The sequence below is a fragment of the Pecten maximus genome, chromosome 5, assembly GCF_902652985.1.
Source record: "Pecten maximus chromosome 5, xPecMax1.1, whole genome shotgun sequence".
Classification (NCBI taxonomy): domain Eukaryota; kingdom Metazoa; phylum Mollusca; class Bivalvia; order Pectinida; family Pectinidae; genus Pecten; species Pecten maximus.
In genome coordinates this window covers 34,587,724-34,614,565 of record NC_047019.1, presented here as the reverse complement: position 1 = coordinate 34,614,565, position 26,842 = coordinate 34,587,724, and the positions used below count along the sequence as shown (strand labels likewise).

Below are 26,842 nucleotides of genomic sequence, written 5' to 3'. Positions count from 1 at the left end.
TATGACGTATTACATACATACCAGCGTACTTGAGAGGTAAGGCGTTGATGGGCGTGTTTGGTTGTTCGGGCCGCCCAGTAGTCCAGATCTGGTCTATGAGGTCCGGGTTGACTCCCTCTAGTGTTACACCTTTTTTGCCAAGTGCTTCGGACATCTCGGTCCACTCAACTGAAAATGACGATGGCCAATACTTTATTTTCCACAAACTCGTTAACATTCCTTCCAATGGTACCGATGGTTCGAGCTGGTACCGATGTGCCTACATCCTTAAGAAAACAGTATTTCCAAAATATCATCCATTCCATATCACTTTGCTATTAGTCAAAACGATATTCTGGATAATACCTGTAGTCATTTATATTTGTTTTCATGGAGTTTTTGTGTCACCAGAGATATAAATTGTGTTTCTGACGGGAAAAATTATCCTTACTTTTAAAAATTAGTTCAGCTGTTTTTTTTTTTCTTTTTTCCCCTCTGGTACTTCGTATGGTTTTAAAGAAATGTTATAATAAAACAAACAGCATATTAAAAAAAAAAACAATAAAAAACAAAGTTTAAATCAAGCATGATTGCAGTCTGATTATACAGATCATCATTAAATATCAGGTTCCTCAGATCTGGCGTTTGTTAGTAAGATTCGTGTTCAGATGACGTTTCAACCAATCAACCAAACGCAACTGATAATATCATCTAAATTTTGTTTCTCCGCGGCACTCATCACGATTGGCCATTATTGCAATAATAATATCCTAGCATCCCGCTCATGCGACTTCACTAAAATGGCTGCTCCATACCAAGTCCCTTTCTCGCCCAAAAGGGTCTATTTATTGGTCAAATGGTGCTTAATGGATTTTTATGTTATAACGAAGACTACAAGGAGATGACATAAAAAAGAAAGAATGAACATGATCAGAGGCTTCAACGTCTCCAACACTGTTTTGATTGTTACATCTTTCCCTGCAATTTCCAAACACACGGAAAATGCGTTTTGATTGGCTGTGAAATGTCCGTTAATGTCAACACTACCCCTTACCGGTCACAGTCAGATCGTTACATAGTGTATAATTATGACCAGTATTTTAATGAGATTTGTAGGATCGATATGATTGCTGTTATGTTCGCCGCATGTCATTTAAACTCCTGTTGAGCAGTAGATCAGCTGACCTCCATCGATGCAAGTACATTTCAACAAAGCAAAGATGAAAACATAATTTATATATTTTAAGCACCTGTAATATGTTTTTAAGACAGAGTGTGTTGATTTGGTATCAAATCAAGTACAGCATACATTACATTGGCGTTATATAGTTGCATGTAGCTACTGAAAAAAAATATACAGGGTATGGAAACTGAAAAAGTAACAACAATCGCAGATAATAACAAGTCCCTTCTCTCTGTCACTTACTATTTTTAATGAGATACGTGTTGGCACCAAACTTCTGGCCGCTCAGCAGATTTGCTTCCACCCATTCCGTTACGGAAGGGACACCGACCTCTCCTACAATATAGATACAGTTTAATTGAATTCTTGTGACTGATACATGTCCGTTTTAATTCAAATTAAAAAAAAGTTGTGCTTTTTACTGTGGATTATACAAAAGACACACAAGGGAACAGCAACTGTATATGTATTACGGATATAAAACTGCATCTGACTCGCCAGTGATAATGATAAAAGTTTTAAATCCAAACTATTCATCTCTACCACTCATTTCACTTTCACAGATTCAATAGCTATCATATATTCGTTATATTTTAAATATGTGTTGTGATATTAATGTAGGTGCATTAGAATCGTTCCCATTGTTGAAAGGGTAAAGTTAAACAAATATATAAAAAAAAAAGATAATTTAAAGAGAAATACTGCTCGTGAAGGTACCGATACTCTTACCTTGTCTCATTAATATCCAATTACAGTCCAGCTCGTCCTCCGCTTGTAGGAAGTAACGTCCGTCCGTCCAAAGAGCGGCCTTGTTTTGTAGGATCACAGCCCGGCCTGTTTGGTTGGACAGATAGAAAACAAATCATATTACTGAGAAATCAACCTAAATCTATACTGCTTTACTCTATTACAATAATATGTAGATATAGTTGTTTCTGTTAAATCGACTTGTAAAACTAAATCTCAGCTAAGTCACATCCATATTATTTATTTAGAGCGATTAGAAAACAAGAATAAATCGAGCGGGTTTCATATACACTCATCGCCACCTGCATCCCACCACCTCTTCAAAAAACGAAACGGAACAATGATTATTCAGGTATCTTGTACACTTTGTTTTTTAATTTTATAATCGGGGACATAATATATTCAGTCAGAAATTAGCTGATATTGTAGTAGAGTGTGTTTATCTGACGTTTTGCTTTCAATAGCATTTAGTGTTACGACAATGACTGTATAACATAAATCTTCACCTATCTACAGTATTTCTATCAAAGAACCATAGGACAGATATTTATCTAAAGTACCAACACATCAGGAGTTTGTGGAACAGTAAATGGGGTAATTCTGGACGGGATTCAGAACCAATTCTTTATGAAGTAATAAGATAGCATGATTTATGTAAAACTTTAAACGTGAAAAACATGGTAAGTATAAATGCATTAATCATGTAACAACACTGTAGATTCAGTGTCACAGTGTACTATAATGTAACAATGGATCATTGTCTTACGGTGTACTATAATGTAACAATGTATCATTGTATAACAGTGTACTATAATGTTACAATGTATCAGTGTATTATAATGTACTATAATGTTACAATGTATCTTTGTATTAGTGTACTATAATGTTACAATGTATCTTTGTATTACAATGTACTATAATGTAACAATGTATCAGTGTATTACAGTGTACTATAATGTTACAATGTATCTTTGTATTACAGTGTACTATAATGTTATAATGTATCATTGTATTACAGTGTACTATCATGTTACAATGTATCAGTGTATTACAGTGTACTATAATGTAACAATGTATCAGTGTATTACAGTGTACTATAATGTAACAATGTATCATTGTATTACAGTGTACTATAGTGTTACAATGTATCAGTGTATTACAGTGTACTATCATGTTACAATGTATCATTGTATTACAGTGTACTATAATGTTACAATGTATCAGTGTATTACAGTGTACTATAATGTTACAATGTATTATTACATTAAAGTGTACTATAATGTAACAATTTATCATTGTATTACAGAGTACTATAATGTAACAATATATCATTGTATTACAATGTACTATAATGTAACAATGTATCATTGTATTACAGTGTATTATAATGTTACAATGTATCAGTGTATTACAGTGTACTATAATGTTACAATGTATCAGTGTATTACAGTGTGCTATAATGTAACAATGTATCAGTGTATTACAGTGTTCTATAATGTAACATTGTATCATTGTATTACAGTGTACTATAATGTTACAATGTATCAGTGTATTACAGTATACTATAATGTAACAATGTATCAGTGTATTACAATGTACTATAATGTTATAATGTATCAATGTATTACAGTATACTATAATGTAACAATGTATCATTGTATTACAGTGTACTATAATGTTACAATGTATCAATGTATTATAGTGTACTTTAATGTTACAATGTATCAGTGTATTACAGTGTACTATAATGTAACAATGTATCAGTGTATTACAGTGTACTATAATGTAACAATGTATCAATGTATTACAGTGTACTATTATGTAACAATGTATCAATGTATTACAATGTAATATAATGTAACAATGTATCAGTGTATTACAGTGTATTATAATGTAACAATGTATCAGTGTATTACAGTGTACTATAATGTAACAACGTATCAGTGTATTACAGTGTACTATAATGTAACAATGTATCATTGTATTACAGTGTATTATAATGTTACAATGTATCAGTGTATTACAGTGTACTATAATGTTACAATGTATCAGTGTATTACAGTGTACTATAATGTAACAATGTATCATTGCATTACAGTGTATGATAATGTAACAATATATCATTGTATTACAGTGTACTATAATGTTACAATGTATCATTGTATTACAGTGTACTATAATTTAACAATGTATCATTGTTATACAGTGTACTATAATGTAACAATGTATCATTATATTAGTGTACTATAATGTAATAATGTATCATTGTATTACAGTGTAATATAATATTACAATGTATCAGTGTATTACAGTGTACTATAATATTACAATGTATCAGTGTAGTACAGTGTACTATAACATAACAATATATCATTGTATTACAGTGTACTATAATGTTACAATGTATCATTGTATTAGTGTGCTATAATGTTACAATGTATCATTGCATTACATAGTACTATAATGTTACAATGTATCATTGTATTACAGTGTACTTTAATGTTACAATGTATCATTGTATTACAGTGTACTTTAATGTTACAATGTATCATTGTATTACAGTGTACTATACTGTTATAATGTATCAGTGTATTACAGTGTACTATAATGTTACAATATATCATGTTATTACAGTGTACTTTAATGTTACAATGTATCATTGTATTACAGTGTACTTTAATGTTACAATGTATCATTGTATTACAGTGTACTATAATGTTATAATGTATCAGTGTATTACAGTGTACTATAATGTTACAATGTTTCATGTTATTACAGTTTACTATAATGTTACAATGTATCATTGTATTACAGTGTACTATCATGTTACAATGAATCATTTTATTACAGTGTACTATAATGTTACAATGTATCATTGTATTACAGTGTACTTTAATGTTATAATGTATCAGTGTATTACAGTATACTATAATGTAACAATGTATCAGTGTATTACAGGGTACTATAATGTTACAATGTATCATTGTATTACAGTGTACTATAATGTTATAATGTATCAGTGTATTACAGTGTACTATCATGTTACAATGTATCATTTTATTACAGTGTACTATAATGTTACAATGTATCTTTGTATTACAGTGTACTATAATGTTATAATGTATCATTGTATTACAGTGTACTATCATGTTACAATGAATCACGTACATGTAGTATTGTATTACGGTGTACTATTATGTAATAATGTATCATTTTATTGCAGTGTGCTATATTGTAACAATGTATCATTTTATTACAGTGTACTATACTATTACAATGTATCATTGTATTACAGTGTTCTGTTAATATATTACGGTGTATTCAATGATAATTTGTGCGATTGAATAGTTTAAGAACTTTCTACCAAAATATTTCCAATCGAAATGAAATTGTATCAGGATATTTGACACCGATGAATTCACTGATCGATGTGACAGATATCCTGTACTATTATAGATTATGTATGCGTTGGTATTTACATTCTTTTAATTCCGACAAATAAATCTTCTGATGCCGATTGAGGCGTATGATGTTTACCAGACAGAGCTCTTTATCCCGTAGTTCGACAATAACACTCAGTAGAACGCCGTAGAACATATTTGTATGGATTTATCTACTTTGTATCAAATTCATAAATCACATTTAAAGACAAATTGATGCATCCAATATAATATATTTGTTCAAATTTACGGGTCAAATATATCAGTATTGTGTTATTGTGAGTCTTAATTCAGAATATCGGGTAGAAAAGTGTAAATATTGGGTAACCTGTAAGCTGAATGGGGTAGTGAAATAGTACACTAGAAAACTACGGAAAGCTCCTAAATAATTTAGGGCGAATGATATTTCAAACGTTTCGAAACAAACGTGAACTTCATTTGTTACCCCCGCCATACAGTGACCAGTTCATATGCATATAAAACTACTTTTGGTTTTGTCCGATTGACATCAGAATCCCGTGCAGACAAAGACGTTAACATTCACGTCACTAAATAAGTAAATATGGAAATTACCAGCGGATCCAGACATGCCAGAAATGAACTCTCGTCGAAGGTCATAGTTCGAGGGGTATTCGCTCTAAAATTAGAAATGAAACAGACAACAACTTTATTATACTGTAGTTGAAGTTGATTACCCTTGTCAATCTACTTACGGAAACACGTGTTACTCGTTATACCCTAACATTCCTGTTATCTCCACAAAAATGTACCACAAAGTTATCTGCTAGCTATCCAAGACATGCGTCCCGCCGTAGGTAACAGGCAATATGTTTACTTGAAAGCTGTAAGTGTAATCATGCAGAATATATGGCATTATCTGCAGTTTCTAAAAGACTTGATTGACAGCTACAGATTTTCATGTTTTAACAGTTATATGTAGGTTTTGTTGCAAGCTTACTTGGTCCATCAGGACCGACAGACAATCTCTATTTCTTACTGTGTTGAGCAGAATTAAAGATCCCATTGTTGATAGGTCCGTGTAATACTGATATCACTGATAACGGTATGCTACATAGTTAACTAAGAAACTGGAGATAATATCTTATAACATTGTACTGTAATCAAGGAGCTAAAAACTATAGTAGCATAGTTGTATGATACAAGAATAAATTCGTTGGCTAGACAGCGGCTTGCGCCATGATTAAACTATAATGTAGTAGCAAATAATTATGCTACTTTGTCAGCGTCCATTTACCTATGTACAATACTTCTAATGTTGATGGTATACACTACACCACTGTCATACTGGGGTATTACATTTCTTCTAAAGACTTGTTACACCAAACATGTAATGCGCTTGCTTATATCTCACCTGATGAGCGTCCTCTGAGGGCACAAGGTAGCCATGGATACCAGCTGTGGTAAAACGGTTGCGAAGATCAGATAGTCGTTCGGAAGTATCAACCTGAATGGCGGGTGGCGTCTACAACATATACACGGATAATAGTAATAGACGTCCGTCACCCATAGATACAGAGGATTATAATGTAATAGAAATAGACGTCCGTCAACCATAATTACAGAGGATTATAACACGTGTAATAGTAATAGACGTCCGTCACCCATAGATACAGAGGATTATAACACGTGTAATAGTGATAGACGTCCGTCACCCATACATACAGAGGATTATAACACGTGTAATAGTAATAGACGTCCGTCACCCATAGATACAGATGATTATAACACGTGTAATAGTAATAGACGTCCGTCACCCATAGATACAGAGGATTATACACGTGTACTAGTAATAGACGTCCGTCACCCATACATACAGAGGATTATAACACGAGTAATAGTAATAGACGTCCGTCACCCATACATACAGATGATTATACACGTGTATAGTAATAGACGTCCGTCACACATACATACAAAGGATTATACACGTGTAATAGTTATAGACGTCCGTCACCCATAGATACAGAGGATTATAACACAGGTAATAGTAATACATGATGAAGACGTTTGTCACCCATACATATAGACGGTTATAACACGTGTAATGACGTCCGTCAGACATACATAGAGAGGATTATAACACGTGCAATAGTACGTCACCCATACATACAGAGGATTATAACATGTGTAATAGTAATAGACGTCCGTCACCCATACATACAGGTGCTTATACACGTGTATTAGTAATAGACGTCCGTCACCCATACATACAGATGATTATACACGTGTAATAGTAATAGACGTCCGTCACCCATAGATACAGATGATTATAACACGTGTAATAGTAATAGACATCCGTCAGACATACATACAGATGATTATAACACGAGTAATAGTAATTGACGTCCGTCACCCATACATACAGAGGATTATAACACGAGTAATAGTAATAGACGTCCGTCACCCATACATACAGAGGATTATAACACGTGTAATAGTAATAGACGTCCGTCACCCATACATACAGAGGATTATAACACGAGTAATAGTAATAGACGTCCGTCACCCATACATACAGAGGGTTATAACACGTGTAATAGTAATAGACGTCCGTCACCCATACATACAGAGGGTTATAACACGTGTAATAGTAATAGACGTCCGTCACCCATACATACAGAGGATTATAACACGGGTAATAGTAATAGACGTCCGTCACACATACATACAGAGGATTATAACACGTGTAATAGTAATAGACGTCCGTCAGACATACATACAGAGGATTATAACACGTGTAATAGTAATAGACGTCCGTCACCCATACATACAGAGGATTATAACACGTGTAATAGTAATAGACGTCCGTCACCCATACATACAGAGGATTAAACACGTGTTATATTAATAGACGTCCGTCAAACATACATACAGAGGATTATAACACATGTAATAGTAATAGACGTCCGTCACCCATACATACAGAGGATTATAACACGTGTAATAGTAATAGACGTCCGTCACCCATAGATACAGAGGATTATAACACATGTAATAGTGATAGACGTCCGTCACCCGTAGATACAGAGGATTATAACACGTGTAATAGTAATAGACGTCCGTCACACATACATACAGAGGATTATAACACGAGTAATAGAAATAGACGTCCGTCACCCATACATAGAGAGGATCATAACACGTGTAATAGTAATAGACGTCCGTCACCCATACATACAGAGGATTAAACACGTGTAATAGTGAAAGACGTCCGTCACACATACATACAGAGGATTATAACACGTGTAATAGTGAAAGACGTCCGTCACACATACATACAGAGGATTATAACACGGGTAATAGTAATAGACGTCCGTCACACATACATACAGAGGATTATAACACGTGTAATAGTGAAAGACGTCCGTCACACATAGAAACAGATGATTATACACGAGTAATAGTAATAGACGTCCGTCACCCATAGATACAGATGATTATACACGTGTAATAGTAATAGACGTCCGTCACCCATATATACAGATGATTATACACGTGTAATAGTAATGGACGTCCGTCACCCATAGATACAGAGGATTATAACACGTGTAATAGTGATAGCCGTCCGTCACCCATACATACAGATGATTATAACACGTGTAATAGTAGTAGACGTCCGTCACCCATACATACATAGAGGTTACACGTCTTTCATTCGAGTTTTTTTTTAAGTTACAAAGCACGAGCTTTAGCGAGTGTTTTTTGTAACTTTTGAAAAATAACTAACAAGAATGAAAGAAATACCATATACAACAACCACGAGCTTGTGTTTCCTGTTTCTACCACAATCGAAAAACTATTCTGAGAATGAAGTGACCTGTTTTGTGTCAACGTTATTTACACAATACCAGGTGTGATGTAAGGATATGACCTAATTTGAAATGCCGCTGATTATTATGCAAAACTAACAAATTCGGAAAGTTATGAAATTATTACAATTTATTACAAATCATAACAAAACAATAAGTAGGTTTATTCTTTCAAAGCAATAAATTGATACATATCTAAATATATTTTCAAGAATATAACAAAACAACTGCGAACTACTTCTTATTTGTTATTTTTTCCAAGACATCGTGAAGCGGCCTTCAAGTGTTAGTCAATCAAATTCCATTAAACCACATGATAAAGAAATAGTCCCGGTCAAAGGTCAACGTGTCAACAAATCAAAACGCATTCAGAGTAATGTTATTCAACAGCTGTAATGATTATTTTATACCTTGGGAGTTGAATAACACCCACCTATTGTGGTAGAAAAAGGATTATAACACGGGCAGATGTAATAGATATTCGTCACTCATACTGTTCTTTCAACTCACTTCGATTCAAAATTGCAATAAATGAAAGTATTCAATTGAAAATATCTCATCATTACTGACTCCTTCCCGTATCTCAATCGAATTAGTGAAGGGTTTTTACTTTTTGTAAATACCTGCTGGATTTGTATCTCCGCTATGCATCAATGTGTGTAAGTTCTGTGTAACTGCTGTAAGTGAGTGACAGTAATACTATTTACATGATGTCATGCAGCGATACTTGTTTGCAATACAATCACAGGGGCTTGGCACGATTTTTCAAATGATAGTCCATATATATATGTATATAGTATCAAGGGTAGTAACTACGAATTCGGAAATAGATACTGAAATGGCTAGGTCGGAATCTCCCTGTCCGGTTGAATAGTCGCCTCGCCTCTAATGGGTACCTCAATAACCATTCAGAAATCGAAAAATCGACGCTTGCAGCGGTATACAGTAACCATAACTATGTCAATATAGGATGTCGGTTGGTTATGTTATCCGTCATGTGCCGTAGCCAATTCCATATAACATCACCGAGCTTACCGTCAGCAAAAAGAACCGCCATCTTTCCCTAACCTTTCGTGACTTTGTTTATGTCGTAACAGTGGTGGTACAGCCAAGAAGCGTTCCGAATGAAGGGAAAGATGGTGGTTCTTTTTGCTGACGGTAAGCTCGGTGATGTAATATGGAATTGGCTACGGCACATGACGGATAACATAACCAACCGACATCCTATATTGACATAGTTATGGTTACTGTATACCGCTGCAAGCGTCGATTTTTCGATTTCTGAATGGTTATTGAGGTACCCATTAGAGGCGAGGCGACTATTCAACCGGACAGGGAGATTCCGACCTAGCCATTTCAGTATCTATTTCCGAATTCGTCAGGTCATGACTTGGATAATACTTGGCCAATTTTGTTCATCGAACACTCATTGGAAAGATAAAACATTTCTCTTTAATGTAATGTATGTGTCACTAAGATTTTTGACCCGCAGAATACGACAAATTATTTTTTTTTAAAATACGTTCGTCTTCCCCCTCTTTGTAGTTACTACCCTTGATACTATATACATATATATATGGACTATCATTTGGAAAATCGTGCCAAGCCCCTGTGAATACAATAGATACTTGTAATCTTGGGCTTTATATTAGAAGCCTGTATATTCATGGTGCGTGTGTTCACATACGTCTGCATATATGGTTAGTATATATGGAAAAAAAGATTAGCCCTAACCCTACTATATCATCATGCAATGTTATTCTTTTGTCGTGTAACAATGATTAAAAGATGAGAAAATGAACCAAAAATGATCGTGATAGCCGACGATGCATCAACTCTGGAACGGAAGTAGGATTTTGAAACAGGCAATCAGATTGGCCGACAGCTCCGTACACAATACAAACTTTAATTGTCGACCGATTAGACTGTCCGTTTTTAATCAGCTCTAAGATAGATAGCCTACTTCCGTTCCACAGTCGATGCATTGTCAGATCTTCAAGTGTTTCATAATGTACACCTTGTTGATATAGTTGGAGTAGGAACTATTTTCCTCATAAACATTAAGCAAATGTACACAATGTAGTGTGTTTTATAGTCTAAGATCGCCATACAGGTATGCGACACTTAGGAAAATACAGAAAAAAATATACGTATTCATTTTCGTTCGAAGGACACGAAATGCTTCTACATGTATTTAAAAACAAATATACTTAGCTGATTAAGTTTAATTTGAATTTACCTAACACGAGAATTTTAAGTTCATTATAGGGTAAGACAACGATAAAGGTGCATTTTGTATCTTTTATACAATTTGAATATCTAGCGAAGTTTGGAAGTAACATTGTCACCATAATAGCACGGAAGTAAAATGCATGCACACTACGATAGTTGAGCGTCCTTGTTGTTTATTTTGTGTATTCCAAAAATCCCACCACAACTACAATTAAGTATGTATCGTTGACTAAGCAAAGAAATATCAGTACCATCTGGTCGGCCTGCCCGATATTCAACGCATGCGTGTGAATACACACAGAGTAAATTAACATGTTCTTATGTAGTCACTGTCAGGTCCCGTGAATAATTTTCTTTGATCAGTACCTAATGAACCTAGACCAACCAAGGCTTATCGCTCGACCTATTGTAATTAATTCAATTTTGACATAGGCAGTTGTATAATTCATCATCTATAAGTAGCCTCTGCTGCAGATTACAAGACAAACATATTAATTTAGATTTTCACTGGACAGTTGTTGTCATGTACTTTCATCTTTAAGCACCAGAAAGATCTAATACTTATACTTTTAAGATGTTGATCTAACTTTAAATCTACACACTGCTTCAGAGAATGTGTTATTATATCGTGTTGTTTTGGATTATAATAACAAATAAAAATCTTGGGCTTTAGCGAGTATATAGCCGAAAATGCACGATGATTACCGAAGCGATACTTGATGGATGACGTATTGACAAGCCTTTCCTGCTCGAGATTGTCGGGTTAATCTTCCTACTGAAGAGTTTAAAGAGCATTTATCAGAATTTGGAGTGTGTTTCTGACCCTTAAACAGAACATTTATTGTCTCCGCGATAACGAGAGTTTCCGAGACTATAGATAAATCATACCGGTATCACTCACATAGCCTAACATCAAAGATTGCCACCAAATTGACAACTGTATGTCTCAGTCTATCTTCAAATACAAAGAGGGGATAATAACGTCATGGTGTCTGCTGTTTCACATTAAAGATATTAAGTAGTTTAGATAAACGATAGCGATCAAAAACTGAAAAGTGGACCAAATACTGCGTTAAAATGAAACTAGAATTTCCTGAGGAACACACCGGTGAATGCAAATATGTAACCTTGTCATAAACATCACTGACGATACATGGGCAATATAACGGCATAGTAACAGTATGAGCTATCCGTTAAATTATTACCTTAATATCTCTCTACCTAAATATAAAGCGGAATCTTTCACACATACTGGTATCTAACGAAGACACGTTGGAGAAAAGTCTTGTCAGAAACTCTTTAACGAGAAAATGCGCATGTCCTCCAATATACGTTAATATTACGAAACATGGTGATCGTAATTTAAATGTCCAGCGAATTTTCTCTTAGTTTTCAGGAACAAAGTCTCTGTCAATTTTGGAAATATGAATATCAAACAAAATAAAAACAAAACAAAAATTTCAATGGTGTGCTTGTCAATTTAGGAAATATGAATATCAAACAAACTAAAAACAAAACAAAAATTTTAATGGTATGCATTTTACGTCCTTCGACGTAGGTATTGTGGGTCGGTATGAACATTAACTTTTCTTTAAGTACATATTTTAGAACCTGCTTTTATACAAGAAATATGTATTTTTCAACATTTGGTCCTCTGCACGTGACCTGGCCATTAATGTATTTCCCATGCTTCATGATTTTAAAAGAAGTGACTCAAATGTTTTTTGTTACACTATGAACGAGTAGGACAATACCTACCACTCCAGGTTTACAGTTCGGTCTGTCCGACGGAGACATGTTACGGATCCTGGTCATCTCAGACTCCGAACTCCGCTTAGACCGTTTATGAATATCATCGTTGGCTGTCAGCACTGTAGCACCTTCAAATAAACACAGGAACTACTTCAGTATGTACAAATCAACATTAATCCTAGGCGTCTCGAAAGATTTGAGATCATTTTAACTCTATGTTACAATGCAATGACGAGAGCATAATTGCTATAGCAAGTACGGAATGAAGCCGGTGTTCTTTGTATCTTACCTCTCATAATGGTAACGATACAGGATCACAGTACTGGACTCGTGTAAAATCGGTATTCTTAGTGGTATCTGACCTCTGAAGGTATCGATACATGATTATAGCACTGGACTCATGTAAATGCCTTTTCAGATGCTATTTCTCACCTAACTAATCCGACACCTCGACATTAATGATTATTGCCTAATTGGTGATGTTAATAATATTCTCTTTGTTTCCAGTACCTCTCCGTACAGGCATAAAGTGTTTTCACTTTTGAAGAAGTGACGACGTGATTTCGTAATGGTTTACCATTATTCCTCTTAACACATACTTCCTTAAGTCTGTTTACTCGTTCTCGTTTCACGTTGAAACTTACGGCCTCTTATTTTATGGTTATATAATGTATGCAATTAAATTCAATTCAATAGATTCCGTTGAAGCAGTGCCATTCTAACTATAACTACGACTATTAAGAAATCGCTTAAATCAAAACAAATTAACAATGTAAATAGAAGCACAACTGTATCCTTGTATAACATCTCCTCACCATCGTCAAAGTTTTAGTAACTTTTAAATACGGTGCTAATATAGTCTTGACGACTTAGTTATTTTGTTTATAGGGTCTATACTTCAATGTAATTTCCCCATATCGTTAATGCCTATCAACTATTTTGTTCATGGGATCTATACTTCAATGTAATCTCCCCATATCGTTAATGCCTCTCAGTTTGTAAATTTTCAAAATCACCAATGCCTGTCACTAAATATGGCTTTAATAGTTCGGCAATCCACATACGGTTTCAGGAACACATATGGAATGTTTCTACTACCTGTATCATTGTTCTTATCAAGCCTTTGCCCGTAATGACTGATTCGAATATATATATGATCAGTAAATTTAAGTTTATTGTCTATAATTAATTCGCAATCTGTTTGATTTTGTTGCAGTAGCAATGTTATATATATATGGAACTGAACTGAACTGTAAAGTGATGTGTACAATAACTGTATTGGCGTTGGAGTTTCTTTTGCTTTACGTCCTCGTTCCAGCCAAAGAATTTCCGCTCCGAAACCAGTTATAATTTTGACAAGAAGCCATTTCAAATTTAATTTCATAACGAGTACTATCTAAATAAGAAAGATGAATATGGATATTAGCATACCATAAAAAAGAAGATAATTTTAGGAAATAATGGCTGGAACATCTCATCTAAATCAAGACAATATATGATATGCTATAAAATAACTAAAAAAAGTTTATGACAAATTACACAATAAATACGTAGATGTGCTAGTTAAACTGTAAAGGTACGTCAAATGGTTATCCTAGTGTACTTACATAATATGAGCATGGTGGCGCCGCTCAAATGTCGCCTTCAAGTGGAATCACAATGAAAATGTAACGGAATATTGACAGATCATTCAAATTGTCATACCACCAGGTTTATTACTTAGTTTGGTGAAAATGAACCAATTTAATGACAATGTTAGTCGTTAAATTGACGTCAAAACTGTGTAACCGTGAAGTACTTGTTATAAAAATGTTTGTAAATCTGCTCTCAGTAAAAATTCGACTCTAAAAACGACACGATCTGATATTTATAATCTGTGATACTGTACAGCAGAGAGAACTATAATCCTGTACAGCAGAGAGAACTATAATCCTGTACAGCAGAGAGAACTATAATCCTGTACAGCAGAGAGAACTGTAATTCTGTACAGCAGAGAGAACTGTAATTCTGTACAGCAGAGAAAACTGTAATTATGTACAGCAGAGAGAACTGTAATTATGCACAGCAGAGAGAACTGTAATTATGTACAGCAGAGAGAACTGCAATTATGTACAGCAAAGAGAACTGTAATTATGTACAGCAGAGAGAACTGTAGTTCTTTACAGCATAGAGAACTGTAATTATGTACAGCAAAGAGAACTGTAGTTCTTTACACCAGAGAGAACTGTAATCCTGTACAGCAGAGAGAACTGTAATTCTGTACAGCATAGAGAACTGTAATTCTGTACAGCAGAGAGAACTGTAATTCTGTACAGCAGAGAAAACTGTAATTCTGTACAGCATAGAGAACTGTAATCCTGTACAGCATAGAGAACTGTAATTCTGTACAGCAGAGAGAACTGTAATTCTGTACAGCAGAGAGAACTGTAATCCTGTACAGCAGAAAGAACTGTAATCCTGTACAGCAGAGAGAACTGTAATTATGTACAGCAGAGAGAACTGTAATTCTGTACAGCAGAAAGAACTGTAATCCTGTACAGCAAAGAGAACTGCTTCTGTCATTTTTCATAATTCATTACTCGATTCTTTTGATTTCTTAATAATTGGAGAAGAGTTAAATGTACTAAACTGCAGCCGTCCACAAATCTTCAAACATGAATAATATTGTATCTTGTAAATAGTGAGTATTTTTATGTAAAATAATTTACCTTACTGCGGGCTCCATCAAAGTGCAGACTTGTTGATGTATTCATCCACGTAAACAATTTAATTTGAATCCGATAGAACTGGATTTCCAAATGTATGGGTATGGATATTTGATATTTTGTCTGATTGTAAAATGTTACCGGAAAAGCAAAAAACCTTTTACTACATTTTGGTTGTGAATACTATAGCTATCTAGAGTTTCAGATGTAAGTGATTCGTTTAACATAAACATATGTATTTGCCAAACAAAATGAGGATTGGCCACAAGTTGTGACAACATTATCAACACCCTTGCCTCTAAAATATACAGTACATCAGATTTTCAAAATGACAAACCTGGTATCACGTAACATAACTGTACCATTACAACAACAGAAAATATATCTCACACAAGTAATAACCAGATAGTACATACTAAATATACTGCTTTATAATCTTTATATTCTTTATAATCTCTGCACATTACGAAAAATATCACTATTACATTGAATGGACAGATACATATTACGAGATAATAGTGATTCTAACACCACCGACCCGGTAGTTGGTACAGTATTGCACCGCCTACATTACTACCCCTCCCGCTAATATCAATTCCTCGTCAATTTTCTATGCCCCCCAGAATCAGAATCTTTCACACCCATTGGTGGACGTACATTTATACAGCTGCATAACTATCAAGGCATTTTTATTTTTAGTGTTATTACGGTTTAGTTGTAAAGTCTCGCGGAGGATGCAGGGAAATGACTTGCTTGCAACCCCTAGTGCATACCGTCCTTAATACCACGCAGGCGTGTGGTGTTAGATTAAATATATTTCAGAGCTCTCATATTGATATAGATTTTGATTTATGTCTTCGACAGTTATCTATGCTGTTGATATGTTCTTGAATTGGAGAATGATATTCAACTAGTTTACACCTTGTCAGATACGATGACCAGAACCACCAGCTCCAAGATCATTTGTACATTAATTGTCTGAAATGCATTGTATCAACCTGAAGGATTCCCACGTTAAAAATCCTTAGTAACTGCAAACAATTGTTATGTCAAATTACACTGTGTGGTTATATTGCCCTACTTACGAACTACTTATCAAGACGTATATGGTATATCTAGTGGAATGAAGACTTTTATGGTACATGTAGTGATATAAGGCTTTATGTGGTATATCTACTGATTGGAAACTTTATATGGTACATATCTAGTGGTATGGGGACGTGGTGCCTTCTTGGTACCTACCGATGTCATACCTACTTCAGCATTTTATGGTCCCAGTCCATGTTTACCATTCCTCTTTACACTGGAGCAACACAAAACGCTCATACATTCCTCAGTGGGATGTAGCAATAGTATTTTGGGGAGTAAAAGTCTAGGAATATATAGCAACAATACATGGAATAGAATTTAGTTCTGTTGTCTCTCGTTCACGTGACGGGTTAATAAAGAAATCATCTCCTCGCTATCCTATTGAAACTTAAGGGGCATCTTAACAGCAGGTCCAGTCAAAACAGGGATATTTTACAAGCCTATCGTGCATTTTAACAGAAGTAGCATGATGAACCTGTAGTCTGTATAATGACAAAACGTGGGCCTTGCTGTCGACATGTTATTTGTAAAGCTGTTTGTAAATTTCATGCGAAAAATGCATGCTTTAGCTTATTTGTATCACTATATTTCACAATATGGCAATGTCCTTTTGCAAACAAGAGTCTAGGAACATTGGATTGACCAGATTTCATAATATGTTCAAACACTGATTCTATATTGATCTTGAAATGCAAATGGCTTTTATTATGAATATTATCACACACATATGGTATATAAAGAGGTGTTTAAAACATCAAACACTAGACATGGCAAGAAAAATAATTTTAGGGGGGGAAATCATCCTTTGCATATTTCTGAAAAAGGACCTAAACTCACCAGTTTAACAATCTGTCTTAAAAATATCCGATCGTTCTAACTATGATCAGATGTCTTAAATGTATGATATAGGAGTATTTTTTTTTATTGAAATACCTCCCTTTATGCGATTTTTGTGTAATATTGTTCACAACCGACATTTGCATTTCAAGGTCCAAACAAAGAACCGGTCAAACAATTGCTCCACCATATGCTAAATACACTACTAAGCATAGCAGCTATTTTTTGGGGTTGATTATTTGTGTAACTTAAATTAGTAACTCCATAGAAAAACTGTAAACATCTACAGCAAGTCATTTGTTATTTTAAGAAACTACGTGTCCAAACAAACATGTTGGTATTTTACATGATTATTTTAGTGCACTTTTGTAGATATTTATTCGTGTTTGAAATTCAACATTATTATCCTATATAGATGACCCTTATGTATGATTAATGGATTGATCTGTAAATAGTAATTATCGTTGTATAATACACATGCCATGTGTGACAATCCATTCGTTAATTATGTATTTATATTTCAAAAGAAATGTTTTTAAGCATTACATGTTTTACCACAAGTTTAATTTTTTCGCCCATAATAGAAGCTGCTTTTATGCACGTGGTCCATCGATAATCCCCATATGGCGATGGGTCGTTGATACTTGCCATACATTCATTTACATGTACAGTGTGTGTCCTATTTACAGCAGGTGTTCTCCACCACTTGACCTCGATGTTCACCTGTTCACCAAGCTTATGAAAGTTGCTGCGGTCAATAACACCGCTGACCAGACAAGAACCCGGACAAAGTACAACTGAATAGAATTTTTTTCGGGTGATATTTCTAACATTAAACTAAATGTTGAAACTACTAGAGTGAACTTGTGTCCTATGTCCCTATTCCTTGTGACTACCAGATGCGGCCAGAGTCCTGTCCAAACTCTGTAACAGGGTGCGTTTAATTTGGGATTGTTGTTTGTTTGTTTGTTTGTTTTCATGTTTCGTAAACACTAGACATGGCCATCGACACAGCCATTAAAATTCAAACTTGATTTTCTAGTTTTCTTCATTTCAAAGTTTTATTTGTCTTACCATTAACATCGTTGTCATTTGGCAGGTTTTATGACTATATCTACCAGGACAGACCTAAAGCTGAGTGGCTGGTCAACAACTCACTCCAAGGACGATTGAGTACATCCTGTCCATTAAAATGCAAATGAATTTTTCACACAACTCTTTTGGCCTCTTTTTAATAACAACAGGTCGTCGCTCTACAGCTCAAGTATTAGATGTACCAGGTACAAACCTCTCTTTAATACACGATATTTGATGTAGTGCACATTGAAGTTTTCCCTAGGCGATTCGCAACATACACAAGTCAACGGGAGTATGCCTGTGAAGATATATTGGCTACTCTCAATTAAGTTAAACATTGTCCATTTGTTGAAATCTAATATTATGCATCTTTTCATAATTTCGCACTTATAATCAGAAACATCTTAGATAGCAAAATTATCAGTCTGAGTTTTATATCTTTAAGACAATGGTAAGTCTATGGGAGATATACGATAAAATCTTATCTAAAAATGATTGCTATTTTTGCGTTTGTGTAGAAATTCGCAGTATATATACATGCGTATTATACAGGTGGCACAGTACCATGATATGCACGGTACAGGTGCACTGTACCATGATATGCCCCATATAGGTATACAGTACCATGATATGTACCGTAAAGGTGTAATGTACCATGATATATACCGTACAGGTGGTACTGTACCATGATATGCACCATACAGGTGTACATCACCAGGATATGTACCGTACAGGTGTACAGTACTATGATATATACCGTACAGGTGCACTGTACCATGATATGTACCGTACAGGTGTACAGTACTATGATATATACCGTACAGGTGAACTGTACCATGATATGTACCGTACAGGTGTACAGTACTATAATATGTACCGTACAGGTATAATGTACCATGACATGTACCGTACAGGTGTACAATACTATGATATGTACCGTACAGGTGTACAGTACTAGGATATGTACCGTACAGGTGTACAGTACCAAGATATGTACCGTACAGGTGAACAGTACCATGATATGTGCCGTACAGGTATACTGTATCATGATATGTACCGTACATGTATTTTGTACCATGATATGTACCGTACAGGTGTACTGTACCATGATATGTACCGTACAGGTGTACAGTACTATGATATGTACAAAACAGGTGTACAGTGCTATGATATGTACCGTACAGGTAAACTGTACCATGATATGTACCGTACAGGTATACTGTACCATGATATGTACCGTACATGTATTTTGTACCATGATCTGTACCATACAGGTGTACTGTACCATGATATGTACCGTACAGGTGTACAGTACTATGATTTGTACAGTACTATGATTTGTACAATACAGGTGTACAGAACTATGAAATGTACCGTACAGGTGTACAGTATAAGGATATGTACCGTACAGGTGTACAGTATAAGGATATGTACCGTACAGGTGGTAGTGTACCACTGTCAGCATCACTGACTGGTATGCACGACTCTGACAGATCACAGAACCACAGCACTATCAAGTGGTAGAATTCCTAATGACCCACCGGTAATGAATTTACAAGAAACGCTTCATTAAACCTTGGTAAAAACATCTGCTGAGTGTAAGAGTAGAAACAAACAGAACTTGATGACACTGACGTGATCTTGTACGCCAGTGTGATAAGGTTTGAAAACCATGTCGTTTTAATTTCACCTCGTTAGTGTATGTCAGTTTTAGGGCAAAATGGGTTTGTTTGTACTAAAAGTAATAACTTCTGAGTTCAAACTTATTAACTGTGACCTTCAATCAGCAGGTCGACACTGGTCAACAAGAATTTCGGTTACTTCGTGTGTTTTGAAATCAAAGGAACCACATACTCAACATAGCCAAGTTTACATTGATAATGACACAGCGTTCACGAAGTCCATCACCGAACAATCCAGTTTATACTGCTGAAGGAGGCCCGATCATACGTCATTCTACTCTATGTTCGAGTACCCGACATTTGTGTGTTCCGGGTCCAAACAAATTGCACAGGACGAGTCTGGATCCAAGATGGCGAAACTGTGATGGCTCATTTATTTTTATACATAAACTGTTGTTAAACGTTAAATCTCCATCAGTCTATGGACTGGTTTACATTATAATAAAACATGTTGGAACTACTCAATGTCAGGTATGAATTTTACATATTCAAGCAAGCATGTTATCGTGGTACAACTGCTACATACCTAACACTCAGAGTGATGACTACCGACTACGATGCAAGGTTAATACATTGTACTTTTTAAAAGTGGGTGATTGAATGGGAAATGCTAATTTGTTAGAAGGATTATGTCGGTGAATTGATTACATTTACAATCCGATGCGTTATAAGGTCATTCCCGTCCTGGTACGGAACGCGATATCTCCACGTGCTACCTGCTACAGTTATTAACGGACAAACATTGACATGATTAGATGCAGTTTATTTCATATCAAACGTTTCAAAATGTAAAGCACGTGCCAGAGGATATATCAGCGCCATGGAACGTTAGCACGCGACGTTACACAGATGCCGTGATATCACCATATCGAGCATAGTCAACTTGACGTAACATCAGTCATTTGAGTTATTGTGAAGTTCACAGGAAATTTGACACGTTTTTTTTTTACATAAATTATATTGGAAATAATTGGTGTTATGCTTCAGCATTACGGTAGCTGTTTAGATAGCAAAGTTTTTAAATGTCATTGAATCAAGTAAGACCACAAGCTTTACCAGTACTCAGCTATGCTTTATCCTAGTATAGTATTTAAATTCTACTAAATAGTTTCTTCTACTGGATACAAAAGCCTGTTGAAGCATTTCACATTTTTCCCAACCCAAAACTACCATAACGTTTCAGGAAACAAATATTGGCAATCAATTCTAAATGCATCAATGATAATTAAAAAGTGATCGAAAGTGAAAAAAACAGATCTCCGTTTTAACAAACAACCCATACACAATGCTATCATAAAGCGATATTTTCCTCGAAACCTCAGTATACACAAGTTACAATACAAAAATCGTATGAATGTCTATAATACCAATGCCATCAGGAAAGTAAAATAAATCATTTATTTAAAAAGCGTTTTAGTTTTGGCATTCCGAAAGCTTGGTGAGCAGTATTGCGATAACCGACATGTATTATATACATTATATCAATAAAATGCAGAAAGGTTTTGTCCCAAGAAGCGTCGGAGAGATAGCATTATGTAAAGTCATCACAGAACAACACTATTCCAACCTCCCGCTCCTTACTCAAATGACAAACTTCCGCTATGATGTTTTATGAGCATTCACGTAAACATAACAACAACTGAACCTATAAGTTTCTGAGTTGTTTACTGCTCACCACACACCTGGCCAGCAGACAGCGTCCGTTATTGTATATACTTCTTAGTTTTACATACCAGCGCCTCGTACGCCGCTCTTCCGTGAATTTCTTCTCTAATACACATTATATAATGTTTTGTCAGAAGGTCGGCGGGGATTGTGCTTTTAAAAGTACTATCGGGATTTCAAACCCTAGACTTTAAAAAAATTTACATAATAATATAATGTCAAATGCTACAATATATTTTTTCAACAAAAAATATTAAGTGCATACTTACCACAGATACCAAGAAGACCGATCAGCAGGCCAGCGCCCCTCATGATTGCTCGAGCGATATATACTCCTCGTAACCTCAGTATACACAAATACTACTAGTCCCCGAAAACTGGTGTGTGTTCAGCCGCAAAACCTGTACGTCACTAATGTTAAGATGAGGCGAAAGGTCATGGGTTAGGGTTCACGTATCTTCAGAATATAACTTATAAAATCACTTAGGTTGATGAGGTACACAGCACCATGTTTTATATACCTGTCGAGTAACACCTTCCCTGGGGTTTAATGCATGCCAGATATTATCAACATGGCCATTGAATATTTCGTACCATTATCACAAATCTTATAGGAAATTGGTACATAAATGCTGCACCTTGATCTTTGCATATCATAGCGGTATAGATGTTTAGAAAGTAGGGGAGATCGCTCTCAGTCGTATACTTCAAACCACAATTATTCCTCGTGATAGAGTAATTAGCATACTCGCTTTAAGGCTGAACATAATGTGTGTAGTAACAATTATGCTGCCTCGGTGTTATATAACAAGGAACATATATATTATAGGTATAGAGAATTACACAAATACTCTATAAATCTGGAGATTTTAGAAATATAGGTATACAACATGTACAATACGGCCGTATAAATCATACGTAGACATTTTAAAAAGAATACATTTCAACGAAGTGCAACAGTTCCTTCAATACGATCTAACAGGGTAATTTTAGGAAAACGACAGCGAGACCACAGGAACATGATAATTCGTTACAAATGATCACCGCGGTGTTTCGTTTTTTCCGAAGTTTAACCTACCCCCACTCTTAACGCATAACTCTGCATAAGCTGGACATAGTAAAATAAAATGCATTTCATCTGCTACATCATTTTTGTTACAGACTGTACAATTTTTTTCGCTTCTCGGAACAGCATTATAGCATCCGGACTCAATATAAAGAGAGTGTGTATGTATACGAAATTTACTTAATATTTGTTTGGTTTTGGAGTTAAGAGCTTTTTTCAAATAATATTGAACTTCAAAGCTATACGCAAGGTATCTATAAATTTGGCATTTTGAAGAATTATCGAATGTACTATGTAATTTCTGAATAAATATATCATGCAGGCGTTGCATATATGTTTTCAAAATCTGTTTTCCATTATGAATCTTTTGAGCAATCCAAACATAGTTAAACCCATGTCTACATAACTCATTTTTTATCTCATACACCCAGTTTAATTTTAATTAGGTTTTCTGATATTGAGCTCAAATAGAGCACGACTTGAATAAACCAATATTTGCTGGTCATTAATTTACGATGTACATGTAAAGTATTTCTACCAGTCTCAAAATACACCATGGAGCTATTGACTGTTTTCTTCACATTTAGTAGTCCTTTAAGGAATAAAAGATGCACAGATTTTATTTTTGGTGCTGGGTGATGCCCCTTCACCTCACAACAGTAATTAAGTATACATGCTACATATGTATCAAGTAGTGATGATTCAGTTTCAGCATTAAGCATATACTTTTTAATTCTACTTTTAAGAAGATACTACGCTTTCCTTCCATGTGATGCTAATGTTTTCTGTGCCATTGTAAATTTTCCGTTATAATTAAAAGGCCCAAATAACAAAAAATATCAACTTCTTCTATATTCCCACCTTGCAATTTCCAATGCTCATTTGGTAGCAAATGCTTGCTCTTTCTAAAAACAACTATTCTGGGTTTTTTTCCTGTATTAACAGTTAAACTCCATTTATTAGAAAAAAGTTTGCAAACAATCTAACATAGTTTGGAGATCATTAGCATCTTCGGTGAATAAAAGTATCGTCAGCATACATGAGAATGAACAAACTTTAAAAGTTGATACCTATGACAATAAGAATTAATTAGTGCACTTTCCATATCATTTTCAAAAAGAGAATATGGTATCGGGGATAAAGATTCCCCTTGCAAGAGTCCGACATTCAAATCGAACATAGCAGATAATTTCCCCCTCAATTTTGTACAGGATTTTACATTTTCGTAAATTGATTTAATTACTTTAATAACCTACCCCTAATTCCAACTCCAGTTCCCAATTCCTATTCCAAATTAAAACTTCTTCTGCAGGTATTTGTCATTATAACCACAGGTTCGGTCTTAAACCCTGTACATAATATAGCAGAGATGTTTCGGTTCCCTATGAATTAATCAAAGAGTTTGTTTATCATGACAAATGGTCCAGATTATATGAATACGTTTACTGTTTTAAGGATTTGATTTTTACATACACTTCAATCAACAAAGACCTCGTACCTCTTTAACTAATCTTATCATGTTTCCCATTTTTTTTAGACTGTGACCTTATTTGGATTTGACCATCATATGTAAGAAAAATATCGTCTAAGGAGAACAATGTTATGTTTCTTGTATGTTTTTTTCAGTGGTCTCGACTTAAGTCTTCCCCCCACTTCTTCCTATACAGGATACAAGTCGTGTAAGATTGTAATTCTCAAACGAGCTGCTGTGCACAGGACATTTTTTCTATTGTTCATATCGCGTACTTGTTAATCATTTCATCAATTACCAGTTGTATTTTTTCCTGGAAATCTTCCTAGATGAACCGTTCCTTGGTGTGACAGAGGTGTGGTACTGTTAGGTTCGTACGATTGTGATCCGCCTACCAGACAGTTTACTACAGGTTAAAAATCTGGTCTCGCGCTCTTTATAAAGTATTATCGGTAATATCAATGCAATTTGAGTATATTTATCTGAAAAACCAAATCCTAAAAAATCCATTTTTTTTTTGCTTACATGATAATATGATTAGACAGCAGGAGGCCAGTGATGGCAGAACTACCCACAACTTAACACATATCCGCACATTTCATTCATAAATACACATTGTAAAAGAGTATTTTGAAAATTATTGTTTTGTTGACAAGAAAATTTAATCATTTATTAATGAATCATAAATGATTATTTACCAATGGTTAAACAGCACTGTATGCTTAATTACGGCACGGCTTAATTGCTACTTACCAAATTAGTATGTAACTGTCTCGGACCATGAGTTTAACACTGGAGTACTACGTAGTACCTAGATGAACATGAACTGTAGAACATTAAACCTGGAATGTGAGAGCAGACTAGAAAGAAGGTAGAACATATAAGGATCATTATTAGTTATATATTCTTTGTATCAAAAAGATATACATAAGGTAGTCGTGGAACGCTGAATGTATTGTGGATTATCATCAAAGGTCTGACCTCATGCAATATCGAAAGAGGTGACTAATTGTCCCCCCCCCCCCCCCCTTTTTTTTTGGTTTTGTTTACCTCCGTTCTCATAATTATCCTGGGTATCAGTTCAATATTGAAATAATATGTACTGCAGCTTTACACTTAGAAATGCATCTATATTAAGTCTTCTTTTTAATAATGTTGATGTCATGAAAAGTGCTAAAGGTCATCTATATAGCAGAATAATGTTGAAATTCAAACACGAATACATATCTACAGATTTGCAGAAAAATAGTTATGTTTGTTTGGACATGTAGCTTCTACAATCACTTATAATTTGCGGTAGATGCTATGAGTTGCTTCTTTAGAGTTACTTTGTGGTAAGATGTAGCATGGAATAATTCTAAGTCACACAGATAACCAAGCCTGAAAAATAGCCAAGCTGTTGTGCTCACAATTAAATGTCTATAGCACAGGGTAGGAGCATGTGTTTGACCGGGTTTGACTTTATGCACGTATAAACGCTTATTTTGTTTTGACCCTGAAATGCAAATGGCGGCTGTGAATAATATTACACGAATATGGCATATTAGAAGGCATTTCAATCAATTAGAATGCTCCTATATCATACTTTTAAGACATCTGATCATAGTAAGGAGGACATATTTAAATCAACTTGTTAAAGTGGTGAGTTTGTGGCCTTTTTCAGAAATATGCATTATTTACCCCAAACTCAACGTTAAACATTTTTTCCTAAAAGCAGTCTTCTTACCATTTCTAGAATTCTTGATATTGTCTTGTAAGAGCATTTTTGATGTTCGAAATTCCTCCTTATATGCCATATTTGTGTGATATCATTCACGACCGCCATTTACATTTCAAGGTCAAAATAAAAACAGTGTTTATACATATAATTTTGTCAAATCTGGCCAAGCAATGCTCCTTTTTTTGTGGTTTAGACCCTTGTCGGCAAAAGGACATGGCAAGTTTGTGTAATATATGCGATACGAATGAGCTAGTTATGTCCCCCTGAAACATGCATTTTTTCGTATGTTTTGTTGATATTAACAAACCTTAACAAATACCATTTCAACAGGCAAGTCCCAGGGTTTGCCATGATACATATTAAAAGT

The 26,842-nt window shown here is 34.9% G+C and overlaps 1 protein-coding gene across 3 annotated transcripts in view; it reads right to left on the bottom strand.

Annotated features, from left to right (window-relative positions):
- Nucleotides 1-22,637, bottom strand: part of LOC117327871 (xaa-Pro aminopeptidase 1-like) — a 41,831-nt gene extending 19,194 nt beyond the window's left edge. For 2 of the 3 annotated variants that reach the window (XM_033885090.1, XM_033885091.1), the window contains exons 1-7: nt 22,488-22,635; nt 13,170-13,291; nt 6,722-6,832; nt 5,923-5,986; nt 1,892-1,996; nt 1,406-1,498; nt 22-168 (exon numbers count right to left, since the gene is read on the bottom strand). In XM_033885090.1, the coding sequence (XP_033740981.1) occupies nt 22-168; nt 1,406-1,498; nt 1,892-1,996; nt 5,923-5,986; nt 6,722-6,832; nt 13,170-13,291; nt 22,488-22,530 (685 nt within the window). In that variant the 5' untranslated portion in view covers nt 22,531-22,635. Of the gene's footprint in view, nt 1-21; nt 169-1,405; nt 1,499-1,891; nt 1,997-5,922; nt 5,987-6,721; nt 6,833-13,169; nt 13,292-22,487 lie in introns of all 3 variants that reach the window. The other variant, XM_033885092.1, reaches the window with a different exon arrangement.
- Nucleotides 22,638-26,842: the final 4,205 nt, after the last annotated feature.